Source organism: Leopardus geoffroyi, chromosome A3, assembly GCF_018350155.1.
Source record: "Leopardus geoffroyi isolate Oge1 chromosome A3, O.geoffroyi_Oge1_pat1.0, whole genome shotgun sequence".
NCBI lineage: Eukaryota > Metazoa > Chordata > Mammalia > Carnivora > Felidae > Leopardus > Leopardus geoffroyi.
Window position 1 is genome coordinate 52,243,437 of NC_059336.1, and position 16,019 is coordinate 52,259,455.

Below are 16,019 nucleotides of genomic sequence, written 5' to 3' on the forward strand. Positions count from 1 at the left end.
GTTAAGATATAAACCCTTACTTATGGCAAATGATTTTCAACAAAGGTGCCATGACAATTCAATAGGGAAAGGATCAAGTTTTCAATAAATAGTGCTGGGACAAATGGATGACAACATGCAAAAGAATGAAGTTGGACTCCTTCCTGTATCATATTAAAAAGATTAACTCAAAGCGAATCAGAGACCTAAATGTAAGAGCTAAAACTAGAACACTCTTTTAAGAAAACATAGGAATAAATCTTTGTAATTGTTGGATTAAGCAATGAAGTTTGGATCTGACATCAAAAGTACAGGGGATAAGCAAAAAGTAGGTAAATTGAGACTTCATCAAAATGAAAAACTTTGGTGCTGCAAATGAGTCATCGAGAAAGTAAAAAGACAAACCACAGAATGGTGGGAAATATTTGCAAATCATATGTCTGATAAGAGATTTATATCCAAAACTGTATATCACATAAAGTTGTATGTAAAGAACACTTACAATTAAATAATAAAAAGACAAATCATCCAATTTTTAGAATGGGCAAATAATTGAAACAGGACATTTTTCCAAAGAAGAAATACAAAGCACATGGAACACACTTTTTAAAAAAATTTTATTTATTTATTCTGAGAGAGAGAGAGAGAGAGAGAATGAGAATCCCAAGCAGGCTCTGCACTGTCAGCACAAAGCCCAATGCAGGGGTCTATCTCATGAACCTTAAGATCATGACCTAAGGCGAAATCAGGAGCTGGATGAATAACCGACTGAGCCACTTAGGTGCCCTGAAACACATTTTTAACATCATTAGTCATTAGGGAAATATAAATCAAACCACAGTGAGATATCACTTCATATCCACTAGGATGGCTATAATCAAAAAGACAGATAAGTTTTGATGAAGGTGTGGGGAAAATGAATCCATACCTTGTTGGTGGGATTGTAAAGTGGAGTAGTCCTTTAGAAAAGTTTGGCAGTTCTACAAATAAACATACAGTTACTATATGATGCAAAAAGTTCCACTCCAAGGTATGTACATGTACCCAAGAGAACTGAAAACATATCCACACAAAATCTTGTATGCAAATTTTCATAGCAGCAATATTCTTAATAGCTAGAAGTTGGAAATACTCAAATGCCTACCAACTGATGAATATATAAAACATAACATGTTATAGAAGGGATTAGTTTTCAGCAGTAAAAGGGATGATGCATGCTACAATGCAGAGGACCTTGAAAACATTATGCCAAGTGAAAGAAGTCAGTCACAGAAGATCACACACATGATTCTATTTATATGAAAAGCCTATCATAGGCAACTTGATAGGAAGTAGATTAGTGTTGTCAAGGACTGAAGTAGGCTAATGGAGGAGTGACTGCCAATGGGCAGGGAGTTCCTTTTAGGGGGTAATAAAAATTTCTAAACTCAGATTATGGGGATGATTTTGCAACCCTGTAACTGTACTAAAACCGTTGAATTGTACACTTTCAACAAGGGAATTTTATGATATGTAAATTATATCTCAACAAATGTGTAAAAACCAAAACACAATGTATAAGTGATGTCAGAAAAAAAAAAAGATGTTTGCTTATGGAGTGCATTGAGTGAAAATGTTTGAGTAGATAAGAAAACAACTTTCAACTCATTGTCAATCCTCTTTCACTGCCACCCTCACCCACTCTTCTCCCATAATACTTTGGATCAAATATGATTTCAACTGTAAATATTTCATCATGTTTTAAAAGTAATTCTTTTAAAACACAGACTCATCATCAAAACTAAACAAATTAAACATATTTCCTTTAGGTGCTCCTAAAAAGCAAGAGGTGATTATTTTTTTTATTAAAAATTTTTTTAATGTTTATTTTTGAGAAAGAGAGACAGAGCACGAGCGGGGAAGGGGCAGAGAGAGAGGGAGACACAGAATTCAAAGCAGGCTCCAGGCTCTTAGCGGTGAGCAGAGCCGACACAGGGCTCAAACTCATGAACTGTGAGATCATGACCTGAGCCAAAGTCAGATGCTTAACCGAGTCATCCAGGTGCCCCAAGCAAGAGGCGATTATTACAGGCATGTGCAGGTAAATGTTACATTCACTTGTTGATTAATTAAATAACTTACTCATTAAGCACACTTTAGTGTTATGTGCCGTGCACTTAAGTAAGGACTGGGCACAAAAAGAAAAGTGAATTGGTAAACCTTTTTGCAGGCTGAGGAAGTAGGAAGATAACTTCCAAAAGGGGGAATTAACATTGGAGTGCCCACTCTGTGCTGGGGTGATTATGTCATTTAATAACTCACGATTGTGTAATTTGTTGTCTTCCTCTTGCAGATAAACAGATGGGGTCTCAGAACTGTCAAGAATGGGCCCCAAGCCAGTCAGTAGTAAAGCGGACATTCTGTCCAGATCTAAGTGTAGAGTTTCTCCTCTCGTCACTGCACTGTGTTCCAGACACCTGATAGTCACTCTCGAAGCACATGTAGAAGTTTGCTGAGGATGCAGGGACATGGTCTAGAATCCACTGTACCTGTCTCAGGCATTAGAGCAGAATTGAAGTCTCCCAACATTCTCACCCCATATGTATTACCTCTGCCTGTCAGCTTAGCTTTCTTTGTGCTTTCTAGGTGAGCTTTCCTTGCTCTTTCTGGGTCTCCCAGAGCTCCTGTCTTTGTCATAATTTGAGTTACACAGAAATGTGGACTTGACTCTGTAGTACCAAATCCACATCATTGAATCTAATCAATTTTTCCTGGGTTAGGGCTCTGTGCCTGGTTCAGTTGATTCTGGTTGGGCCTATGGTTGCCTCCTGGTATGGTGGTGGGGCAAAAGTTCCCGGTGAGAGGCAGGGGTGGAGAGGATTGTTGTCATCTTCAAGTCTAGGCAGACATTTGGAGCATTAACCACTATGGGTTCTAAGTGAGCTCACCTCAAAGGGAAGCTGGGGTGGTCATCTACATTATTGAAACTGAAATCTTATTTCTTCACCATATTAATATTGAACAATATTCAGTGTTCTATTCATATGCACCTTGCTATTTTTTTTAAAGTAACAATTTGAAGGCCATGTAATCACATTTTGAATGCAGGAGGAAAAGATTTTTCTGCTATATATAACTTATGCATAAATAACCAAATCCTTTTTAACACTCATGGGTAAAAATTAGCTCAAAGACACCTGCAAAGTTGTATCAGGTTGTTTTACCTAGTGTATATTCATTTTGAAATAATAGCTGATTTTCAGATAACCAAATCAAAACAGAATAGTCTTAAACCAAATTGCAACCTACATTCCAACTTACTCATAGTACGAGTACTTTTTTTGTGTCACCAAATACCAAATTGTGTCTTTATTGGAAATTTCACATTCCTCAATACCATGTATTTCCAGTGACATCATTAGCTAACATGGGGCTTAAAAAGAACACAAAACGCTGCATGCCTTTCCAAGCCTTAGCTTTGCTAGTAGGCAATTCAATTACACTTCTGCCAAAGTTTGTTTAAAGGAATGTAATTATGAAAGTTTGTTTAAAGGAATATAATTCTTGATCTTACACAGTTTGGAGCATAAGCAAATCTCACTGTATACAAGAGAGGCCTACATCACAGAGGAGGCTGGAACTTGAGAGGTGCCCAAAGTAAGGCTAAATGTGGCTCCTGGATCCAGCTGGAAGGTAGATGTCAGACATGGAAGGCATCATGGCTACCCTTTATGCACCAAAATGTCAGTTCTCTCAAGCAAATGACATTCTAGGTCCCAACTGTTTGAAGAAAGCAGTGAAGGAATTTGCAATGCCAATTCATGGACTAAAAAACCCCAAAGAGACAGTGTTTAACAGAAAAAGAGTAGGCATAAAAATATAATATGCAGTTAAATATATTTAATAGAAATATTAAAATAATCATTACATTTCCTCTCATTGCTGAAGCCATGAAAGAATATCACTTTTGTAATCAAAGTAATAATTTTATCATGCAAAAAGGTATTTTTGTTATTACATTCATAAGCAGAGACTGTATTTCAAAACAAGTTTATATAGACTTCAAAAAGGCCTAGACTTAAAGTGAAATTTATTTAAATACTAGTAGTTACATAGTATGCTGCTGGCATACACATCTTCACAGTTCATAAAGTAAAAAAGCTAAACTTTTAAAGTCAGCTCTGAAATGGATGCATTTTCATTAATACATTCACTAGTTAAGTCTGTTCTTTTAAAACAGGAGGAAAGACAGAAATAGGAGATATTCTTTAAAGAACAAACTCAACATGTCAGCAGCAAATTTCAATTAAATTGGAAACAAATGTTCTGAGTAACCAAAATATAAAGTCAGTTCACCAGCTGAGACTGAAAATTAGGGTATAAATTGGAAGGCTTAAGAGAACTTTACAGAGCATACTGTGTGGTGATTTTTCCATCAAATAAATATTAAAAATGGAATTCTCAAATTTATGATTTAGGAACACAATTTTTTTTTTAAAATTTTTTTTTTTAACGATTTATTTTTGAGACAGAGAGAGACAGAGCATGAACGGGGGAGGGGCAGAGAGAGGGGGAGACACAGAATGGAAGCAGGCTCCAGGCTCTGAGCCATCAGCCCAGAGCCCGATGCGGGGCTCGAACTCACTGACAGTGAGATCGCGACCTGAGCCGAAGTCGGACGCTCAACCGACTGAGCCACCCAGGCGCCCCTTAGGAACACAATTTTTATCTAGTCTATAAAATATACTCAGAGGAATCAAAGGCAGGTACCACCACCACCTAAAGTTATTCACAAGACCTGTGGAACCATGACCCCGGCCTCTAAGGTGTCTTCCTGAAGCTCCTTGTGATGGAGTTCATGGAATGGCATGTCTGCTGGGCCACGGGAAGCACCACTCTCATATTAGATACAATGCTAATGACAGAGTCAATGTGCTGATAAGTTTTTATTAGGGGAGATGGAAAGAATTCTCAAAACAGATTCATGGCTTAAAAGTGGATGAGTCCCCTCAAGAGCCTGGAGAGACATCATGAAATCACCCCGAGGTAATGAGCTTGGTCCCCTACGTTCATGTTCCGTGTCACACCAGCCAACGGTAGAGTCTCTAACAACATAATGAGTTTTGAGATAATATACTTTAGAGGAAAAAAAGGACAGTTCATTTTAAAGTAATTAAACTGTATTTTAGTTTCATAATTAACTGCACATATTTGCTTTATAATCTCTTAATAAACATGCCAACTTTATTACCAATAAAGTATTTTCCTTCATATTCTAATTAACAAGTTTTCTTCAACAATTTATAATAATAATCCATCTGCAAGTCTGATCTTGCAATAAACAGTCTTGTAACATTATTTTAAAAACCTAAATTCCAGTTGGTACTGTACCAAAATTTAACTTCAAAATTCACAGTACTGCCCAGAAACAGGCGGGTCCTGAGGTTCTACAGAAGAAGGGAGTGACTTCGTTCTTGGTGTTTTCATCTGGTAGCACACATGGGAGGTCACAGAGTCAAAGGGCTGTGGACTGGTATCAACACTTCAGGCTGCTGTACTTACTTCATACTTTTACTTCAAGCGGAGACTTTTAAAATACATCTGACATAGATGTGTATAAATATATGTAGATGTGAATATATACACACACTATTGGACAAAAGAATGACAGCAATGTATGTGAAACTTTTTTGCCAAATGGATTCTATTTGGTAAATAAATAATGTTTTCCTGTCAATCTATCGAAGTCCAGACCAACTATGCAGATAGGATGCCCAGCCAGAGGAACGGGAAGCACTTTCTTCCTCACCTTTGGAAAGTTAAAAAAGAAAAAAAAAGGCATTAATCTTTTCATACCATACTTTGACATTACAAGTATGTTCTTGAACTTTCAGTATTTGCTTTCTCCATTAGACAATTCCAAAATAAACTCCCCAGCACAACTAAGTATTATTGACAGTAAGGGGAATTTTTACATTCTTTTAAAACAGAAGCCTTACATAACTTAGAATCTAAACCCAATAGTTTTGTGGTAAACCTCAAAATGAAACCAAGACAAACAAAAAATCATTGTTTTTAATCATTAAAAAAAATTTTTTTTTAACGTTTATTTATTTTTGAGACACAGAGAGACAGAGCATGAACAGGGGAGGGGCAGAGAGAGAGGGAGACACAGAATCTGAAACAGGCTCCAGGCTCTGAGCTGTCAGCACAGAGCCCGACGCGGGGCTCGAACTCACGGACCATAAGATCATGACCTGAGCTGAAGTCGGACGCTTAACCGACCAAGCCACCCAGGCGCCCTGTAATCATTTTAAAATCAAATACACTGAGGTATAATTTACTCATGGTAAAATTCATCCTTTTTAGGTATAACACCACCATCCCTACCTTTTTGCCTTTTCTAGAAAGTCATAAATTTAATTACATTGTGTATCTTTGGAGTTTGGTTCCTTTCACTTAGGAGGATGCATTTGAGAATTGTCCATGTTCCGTGTGTATCAGTAGTTCATTCCTTTTTACTGCTGAGTAGATTCCTCTGTGTGGCTGTACCAGACTAGTTTGTTTTATTCATTTACCAGTGAAGGATATCTGAGCTGTTTCTATTTTTTTCCAATTTAAAATAACACTGCTAAAAACGTTTGTGCATGGGTTTTTAATTTTAACATTTATTGAGAAATGATCTGCATACCGTAAGATTCACCCTTTTAAAGTGTATCATTCAGTGGTTAGGTTTGTGCAGTTTGTTGTGTGAACAAAGGCTTTCATTTCTCTTGGATAAATACCTCTGAGTGGGATTGTTATTATACAGTAAGCATGTTTAACTTTATAAAAAATGCCAAACTTTTCCCAGGGGATTATATCATTTTGTATTTAGTGTTCCAGTTTCCTTTTATCTTTTTTATGATCGACACAAACAAATCCTGTCTTAAAATTCAGAAAAATTCTGGGCTTCCAAGAAAATTTCAGACAAGGCCTCCTTTATTGTTGTCTTCTTACTATGACTTGAATATTAATATATGATTTGCAAGTTTTACAACCTTAAAAAAAGTGAACCCCTCTTCTTATTACATGTCCTTTGCCACCTTCCCACTTCTCCCCAAAAGTGATGACTATTAAATTCAGTATACTCTCTCCCAGATGCTCTTCTGTGTTTTCAAGCATGTATAATGTATCACAAGTGGATCTCATGCAGAAAGGCATTTTCAAAATTTTAAATAGAGGAACTTTATTTTATTATTATTTAACCTTTTAAAAAATGTTTATTTTTGAGAGAGAGAGAGAGAGAGAGAGAGAGAGAGAGACAGACAGACAGAGTGGGAGTGGGGAGGGGCAGAGAGACACGGAGAGACAGAATCCCAAGCAGGCTCCACGCCATCAGCACAGATCCTGCCGTGGGACCGGAATCCCCAAACTGTGAGATCATGACCTGATCTGTGTCTCAGATCTGGCAGGACTCTGCCCCATGCAGACAATGTTCTGGGCAGCTGGTTTTTTTTTTTTTTTTTTAATGTTTATTTACTTTTGAGAGAGACAGAGACAGAATGCAAGTGGGTTAGGGGCAGAGAGAGAGGGAGACATAGATCCGAAGCAGGCTCCAGGCTCTGAGCTGTCAGCACAGAGCCTGACGCGGGGCTCGAACTCACGAGCCGTGAAATCATGACCTGAGCTGAAGCCGGCTGCTCAACCAAATGAGCCACTCAGGCACCCCTGGGGCAGCTGTTCTTCTCTGGTAAACAAGGACCACAGAAAGGCTGAGATAGGGTGTATTTGCTCCTGCACTGAGTAATTGCTCTCTTCTGATAAAATTCTACATCCTCTTCAAACCAAATCAGGCCCATACAGTGAGTATGCGAGTGTTCTCTTCCTGCCAGTCTGGAGATGATTAAAAAAGCTTCACGGTCTTCACCTTTTTTCCTATTGAATTGTTAGCCTTTTTCTTTTTCTTTCTTTTTTTTCTTCATTGAGGTAAAATTGGTTCTTCTATTAGTTTTAGGTATTTTTCCTCTTTACTTACTTCTATAAAGTATTAGATTTTGGCAACACTGTACAGTAAGGAACAATACACAGTTCTGCAAATTATAACCTAGTTGGGGAGTAAAGATGTAGAGAAGCAAACTTTGCTCTTACTTGAGCAGCCAAGTTGAGATTCTAGTCTTTCAAAGAGAAGCACGATATGACCAACAACCTGCTTACCTCAAGTTGTGGCTCAAGAAGAAGAGAAATCCGCAGCCTGTGAATGGTGCTGGGATCCAACATGAGGGAAGCAGGGGAGTTAACATTTGCACCACATGCAGAGCAACAACCTATGCTACTGAGCAGTATTTCTTCATGTTACTTGTTTGGGGACTAACGTAGCACTTTGTGTTGTTTTGCCTTATGTAGAGATGTGACAGGCAGCTTTGAGCAGCTAATGACACTTGCCCATGGGGCAAGTTGGGTCCTTATTGGGTGTTTATTACAAGGAGTTGGACATCACCTGTCAGAGGTAGAAAACCTACTTTATCCCCTAAGTTAATGTTTCTCAAATATTTATGACCCAGATGCACAGAAAGGCAAACATCTGTCTGATACAGTCAGACAGAAACCAACATTCACACATATACCCAGGGAACTTCAAGAAACAATTCTTACCCTTATCAGATTCAAGATAGTCTGATGTTTGTCTCATTGTCTCAATTAAAAAAAATGTTCTGTATGTGACTCACCAAATTAATTTCAATATCCATCAGTGATTACCAACCTGAATGAAAAATATTGGTATAATCTCTACACAAAATCAGAGTATAAACCCTGCTTCAAAGGAGATGAAGGGGGCAAGAGGTACTTGTGTTCTTTGCTTTTATGGTCCCATTCCTTTCACTGTCAGGAAGAGCAGCCCTCAGACCCTCTCTTCTGGTACTCTGGACATCTGTAATGTGGTCTATTGTTTCCAAGTCTTGGTAAATGTCTTTGGTCTGGCTGGTGGGGCCCAGGACCCTTTTCTGTAGTGTGGTGACAGGTTTCCTGTGCATGGGATTCCTTCTTGTATCTCTGACCTTCCACTTAACTTTTCCTTATACATGAAGTACATAGTTGAGCATTTCCAATGGAGGTGAATTCTTGAAGTTTCTATCAGAAAAGATCTTGAGAAATATTTTCTCAAGGTTCACAGTTATTGTTTTTTTTTAATGTTTATTTTTGAGAGTGCACATATGCGCAGGAGCAGGGGAAGGGCAGAGAGGTGAACAGAGGATTGGAAGCTGACTCTGCACTGACAGCAGACAGCCTGACGTGGGGCTTGAACTCATGAACTGCAACATCATGACCTGAGCTGAAGTTGGACGCTTAACTGACTGAGCCACCCAGCTGCCCCAAGGTTCACATTTATATCTTATAGCATGCGAAAGACAGTACTCCACCAATGTCACGGAAAAGTACACTGTGAGCCTATCACTCCTTTAAAGGTAATGAGGTAATGGGTCTTCTTTTGAGACTTTTCTCTATTCTTTTAGGGGGCATTTTCACTTTTATGTGAAGAGGTACACTTCCTTTTATTTATCCTACTTGAAATTGTATTGAGATTTTTCAAATGTGCGGAGGGATGTCCTTCAGCAGCTCTGAAAAATTTTTAGCCACTCTCTTCAATACCATCTCTACCTCATTCTTTCCTGTCCTCTCCTTCTAGAACTTCAATTATTAAATATATGTTAGATGTCTTCATTCTATCCTCTACATCTATTACTTTTCTGGGTTTTTTTCCTCCATTGTGTTTCCATGCTGAATTCTGAATGATTCCTTCTGACCCATCTTCCAGTTTAATAATTCTCGCTTAAGCTGTATCTCTAGCTGCTGCCAGACTACAGCTGTTTTTAATTCAATTTTTATAAGTTTTCTTTTGTTTGTTCACATAGATAAGAGATAAGTGAATAATCTTTATAACGTATAGTAGTTTAGGGAATTTTCGTATATGTTTACGGGACTTAGCAAAAAACCTGTATTAGAGTTCTGGGTTTCTAATGAGCTTCTTATATACACCCTGTGGGATGATCACTAACATCTGTGTTATCAGAACCCTTAAGTTAGTCTCTTTGAGATCTTTTAATCAACAGGCACTCAACTTACAGGAGCCATGTGAATGTAACACCTACATAACATTAAATATCTGGGCCTTAAAAAAGACTGTTGGATATGCTAAGTATTTTGAGATCATTTCATTGAAGTATGTTTTAATTTAAAAATACACATGTCATTCCTAAAGTCCTGGTTAATTTTACAATGAAAAAAATAGTTTTAACTTTGGTAGAATAAACAAAAAGTAATATATAAAAGCAAATTTATTATCAGGATAACTAAATTACAAAAAATGTACATTATGTATTCTTATTTTGGTTCTTGTGACAAAAATACAATTGTAACTAAGGTAATGTGCCCTACAATTTGCAGAACTGAGGTTACTTGAGAATCTTCCTTCTTCATCATTACTCAGATATATTGTAAGACAACATTTTGAAAGAAACAATCAGCACTACGTACGAAGTATTTCTGCAAAACCAAAACCAAACAAACAAACAAACAAACAAACAAACAAACAACAAACCCCGAATCATATCAGTCCTCTAGATCAGGGGTTCTCAAGGTATGGTCACCAGACCAGGTCCCCAGAGCATCAGTATCATCTGGGAACTTGTTAAAAATGTGAACTCTTGGGGCGCCTGGGTGGCGCAGTCGGTTAAGCGTCCGACTTCAGCCAGGTCACGATCTCGCGGTCCGTGAGTTCGAGCCCCGCGTCAGGCTCTGGGCTGATGGCTCAGAGCCTGGAGCCTGTTTCCGATTCTGTGTCTCCCTCTCTCTCTGTCCCTCCCCTGTTCATGCTCTGTCTCTCTCTGTCCCAAAAATAAACGTTGAAAAAAAAAATTAAAAAATAAAAATGTGAACTCTTGAATCTATTGAATCAGAAACTTGGTGGGGAGGGGGGTATCCAGCAATCTGAGTTTTAATCATTGCACCAGATGATTCTGATACCTGCTCAATTTTGACCACCACTCTCCAGCATTACCAGTTTAATCAGGACTTATAGGGAATAGAAGAACATGTTAAAGAGCACCAACATGAGGTAAACCAGTCAAAAGTGGGACAACTGGACATTCTGGGCTTACTGATACGATGTCTCAGAAATTATACAACATTACCTATGAGGTATTTTTTGTTTCCCACCCCACCCATTTACACCTGGATCTAATCAGAGATCTAACTTCCTATTTATAGGCAATAATGGAACAAATGCTATCTCCAAGTGCCAAATTCAGAACTGAGCTTCTGTAGGACAAATGACCAGTTTCTTCAAATAATAATCGACATACTACAAAAAAGAACATGGAAATGCTATAGATAATAACAATAAGACAGAGCTTAAGGGACATCAACCAGGTGCAGTGTGTGAGCCCTATTTGGGATGCTGTAGAAAGACATCTGTGATAATGGGAACACTGAGGGTGAACTTGGTGTAGACAGCAGAGGGGTCCAATACACAGCAAATATTTGCTGGGGAAATCATATGATGTGTGGAACTTGTTTTAAAATCTCTAGGTCTGCTCTTCCCCTGTCAAAAGAAGTCTGACCATGAGTTGAAAACTGTTAAAGATGACTGAGAACTATAAGGGACATGACAGTATTCTGCCTGCATGCTTGAAAGGGTCAGTGATAAAAACATTTGAAACTAACAAAAATTAAACCATGATCCTTAAGACGCAGTCTTAAGTCAGGTAACTACAGCAGCTGTATGTGCATCATTTTAAAGGAGTTAATGAAATCACAGTATTAAATCTATTTGATAGAAAATCTAAACTCCAAACACAGGACAGCTTTAAAGCTGAATATTCCTTAAGAAATGGACTGTTGGGTATGATATGGACCAAGTGTTGAGCCATATCATTGTTGCTTTGAGACTCTTTGGGGGCAAAGAGGTAAAGGTGGACATGAAGCAAGAAAGACTAAACCAATACAAGTTAAAAAAAAAAAGTATCATATAAAATAAAACCACATTCTTTGATAGAATTCAATGCTAGAATTACAAGTCCACTATTCAAAAGATCTAACACTGTATTGTATTTTGATGCATCTTAAAATTACATAATGTTACCTTTTCAAATCTAGTCACAGGTTACACATATGATAGAACTCATATTTTAAGTCATAGTGTCATGAAAAAGGTTGTAAGAGTACACACAAAGTCTCATCCACAAGGCCAGCATTTAGTGTAAGTTATGAAACAGAAGTTCTAATACTTTCCTTCACGTACCTTGAGCAATTGCAGCAAGTTTTCCCTTTTCTTCAGGGCTGAGCTGCAGCATTGTATCTATAACAGGAAGCAGTCTTTCTTTCTCACTACCTGGTTTCAGGAAAATGAATTGGAGCAAGACATTCTTCAAGTACTCCAGGTTAGCTACAGACTTTTCTCGTTCCTGATTTCTTTCCAGTCTTCTTATTTCACTTTTGAGGAGCTGATGTTAAATAAATGAGTTAAAAATGGTTTTAGGAGCTTTGGGTTAAAAATGGTGGACTGAACACATGCACTTTTCTTCCCTTCCTGCTGAAATGCCCCCCAAAAATGACTAAAAGAGAGTAGGAGAAAAGAAAAAAAGCAGATAGAAATATCAAGAAATTCCTAAAAGATGAGAAACAGAAAAAGTGGACAAGACTCAGTCCAGCAGCTTACCAACTACCACTGACAGGAGGACACAATGGATTCCACAAAAATACCAAGAAGCTCCTGCCTCAGAAGTACAGAGGAGTACGGAAATTGGGGCTGAAAATGGGGGACTGATATAAAGCCTACATAGGTTGGTACTATGGTGCTGCCTCCATCTCCTATTCTCTACAGAAAGTAAACCAGTGGGTTCAGGGCTGTGGAATAAGACATGCTGTGAAGAGGGCAAGCCAGAGTTTGAAAACAAGGGCCACAAACCCCTTCCCTGCCCTGCTCACAGACTGCAGGTAGTCATGGTGTCCACAGTGAAGTTATGTTTACATGATGCACAGCATTTCACCAAAACAAAAGCCAAGTCTATGATAGAGTAAATATAAGGAATATAAGACGATCTAAGATATTACCAAAAAAAATGGGGCAAAGGGTGATAGAAAAGATGGTAAAATGTTAAAGTCTTTGGAGATTTGTGGGTTGAAACAGACAAAAATAGTTATACTTCATCATTTTATGTTAGTCCAGGAAAGTTAGCAAACTCGGTCCTAAAATCTACGGTCATTCTGAAAAGTGACAATAAGGTCCAAGAAATCATTCAGGAATGTAAATTTGTGGAAATATAACATTTGAATAGTCACTTAGACTCATTGGGCTAGTTAGCAATTTGTTATATGTGATAATGTTTGGAATATGTAGAAAATGTTATTTTATACAGATGCATATTACAATATTTAGAAGTGAATGCCATAGTATATACAATTTACTATGAATAATGTAATAACTCAGTATAAAACAGTTAACTGAACAAGGAGAGCTGAGGCTCTCCACTGAAGGACAGCCTATTTGGACAAGCATGTACAGGGCAGAAGCCATGTGCTCTCCAGACATACAAGAGCTGCAATGTTGGTCCCCACTTATCAGCTTCAATCATTTCTCTCATCAGTGATGTGAGGATTAAATGAGATGGTCTATGTAAAGCCAAGGGCCTGGCTCATGAGAATTGCACAATAAGTAATAGGACTATTTTTGGAGAAGTGACTTAGCAGTGAGCCTGGGTGCATTGTGTAACCCTCAACTGCACCACAATCTATCTATTACCACGTGTTTCTAGTGTCGCTTTTATTTATTTAATTTTTTAAATTAAAAAAATTTTTTAATTTACATCCAAATTAGTTAGCATATAGTGCAACAATGATTTCAGGAGTACATTCCTTAATGCCCCTTACCCATTTAGCCCATCCCCCCTCCCACAATCCCTCCAGTAACCCTCTGTTTGTTCTCTATATTTAAGAGTCTCTTATGTTTTGTCCCCTCCCTGTTTATGTATTTTTGCTTCCGTTCCCTTATGTTCACCTGTTCTGTGTCTTAAAGTCCTCATATGAATGAAGTCATATGGTATTTGTCTTTCTCTAATTTTGCTTAGCATAATACCCTTAGTTCCATCCACATACTTGTAAATGGCAAGATTTCATTCTTTTTGATTGCCGAGTGATACTCCATTGTCTATATATACCACATCTTCTTTATCCATTCATCCATCGATGGATATTTGGGCTCCTTCCACACTTTGGCTATTATTACTAGTGCTGCTATTAACATTGGGGTGCATGTGCCCCTTCGAAACAGCATATCTGTATCCCATTGGATAAATACCTCATAATGTAATTGCTGGATTGTACATAGTTCTATTTTTAATTTTTTGAGGAACTTCCATACTGTTTTCCAGAGTGGCTGCACCAGTTTGCATTCCCACCAGCAGTGCAAAAGAGATCCTCTTTCTCTGCCTCCTCACCAACATCTATTGATGCCCGAGTTGTTAATGTTAGCCATTCTGACAGGTGTGATGTGGTATCTCATTGTGGTTTTCATTTGTATTTCCCTGATGATGAGTGATGTTGGGTATTTTTTAATGTGTTGGGTGGCCATATGGATGTCTTCCTTGGAGAAGTGTCTATTCGTGTCTTTTTCCCTTTTCTTCACTGGATTATTTGTTTTTTGGGTGTTGAGTTTGATAAGTTCTTTATAGAATTTGGATACTAACCCTTTATCTGATATGTCATTTGCAAATATTTTCTCCCATTCCATCAGTTGCCTTTTAGTTTTGCTGATTGTTTCCTTCGCTGTGGAGAAGATTTTTATTTTGGTGAGGTCCCAACAGTTAATTTTTGCTTTTGTTTCCCTTGCCTCCAGAGATGTATTAAGAAGTTGCTGTGGCCAAGGTCAAAGAGGTTTTTGCTTGCTTTCTCCTCGAGAATTTTGATGGCTTCCTGTCTCACATTTAAGCCTTTCATCCATTTTGAGTTTATTTTTGTGTATGGTGTAAGAAAGTGGTCCAGGTTCAGTTTTCTGCATATCGCTGTCCAATTTTCCCAGCACCAGTTGCTGAAGAGACTGTCTTTATTCCATTGGATAGTCTTTCCTCCTTTGTCAAAGATTAGTTGGCCATACATTTGTACTGGCACAAAAACAGACACACAGATCAATGGTCAGAATAGAGAACCCACAAATGTATGTCCATTTCTGGGTTCTCTATTCTGACCATTGATCTGTGTGTCTGTTTTTGTGCCAGTACCATACCGTCCTGATGATTACAGCTTTGTAATACAGCTTGAATTCTGGGATTGTGATGCCTCTTTTCAAGATTGCTTTGGCTATTCAGGGTCTTTTCTGGATCCATACAAATTTTAGGATTGGTTGTTGTAGCTCTGTGAAGAATGCTGGTGTTATTTTGATAGGGATGGCATTGAATATGTAGATTGCTTTGGATAGTATTGACATTTTAACAGTATTTGTTCTTCCTATCCAGGAGCACGGATATTTTTCCATGTTTTTGTGTCTTCTTCAATTTCTTTCATAAGCTTTCTATAGTTTTCAGTGTATGATTTTTTTTTCACCTCTTTGGTTATGTTTGTTCCTAGGTATTTTATGGTTTTTGGTGCAATTGTGAATGGGATCAATTCCTTGATTTCTCTTTCTGTTGCTTCATTGTTGGTGTACAGGAATGCAAGCAATTTCTGTGCATTGATTTTATATCCTGCGATTTTGCTGAATTCATGAATCAGTTCTAGCAGTTTTTTGTGGACTCTTGGGTTTTCCATATAGAGTATCATGTCATCTGTGAAGAGTGTAAGTTTGACCTCCTCCTGGCCAATGTGGATGCTTTTTATTTCTTTGTGTTGTCTGATTGCTGAGGCTAAGACTTCCAATACTATGTGGTGAGAGTGGACAATCTGTCTTGTTCCTGAGGATGATACTAGCATTGGGTCTTTCGTATATGGCTTTTATGATCTTGAGGTATGATCCTTCTATCCCTACTTTCTTGAGGGTTTTTTTTTATCAAGAAAGGATGCTATATTTTGTTAAATGCTTTCTCTGCATC

General features: G+C 37.9%; 1 protein-coding gene across 2 annotated transcripts in view; it reads right to left on the reverse strand.

The window, feature by feature from the left end:
- Positions 1–4,885: 4,885 nt before the first annotated feature.
- Positions 4,886–16,019, reverse strand: part of GCC2 (GRIP and coiled-coil domain containing 2) — a 66,625-nt gene continuing 55,491 nt past the window's right edge. For both annotated transcript variants that reach the window (XM_045445532.1, XM_045445533.1), the window contains exons 22-23: positions 12,239–12,440; positions 4,886–5,767 (exon numbers count right to left, since the gene is read on the reverse strand). In XM_045445532.1, the coding sequence (XP_045301488.1) occupies positions 5,697–5,767; positions 12,239–12,440 (273 nt within the window). In that variant the 3' untranslated portion in view covers positions 4,886–5,696. The remainder of the gene's footprint in view (positions 5,768–12,238; positions 12,441–16,019) is intronic.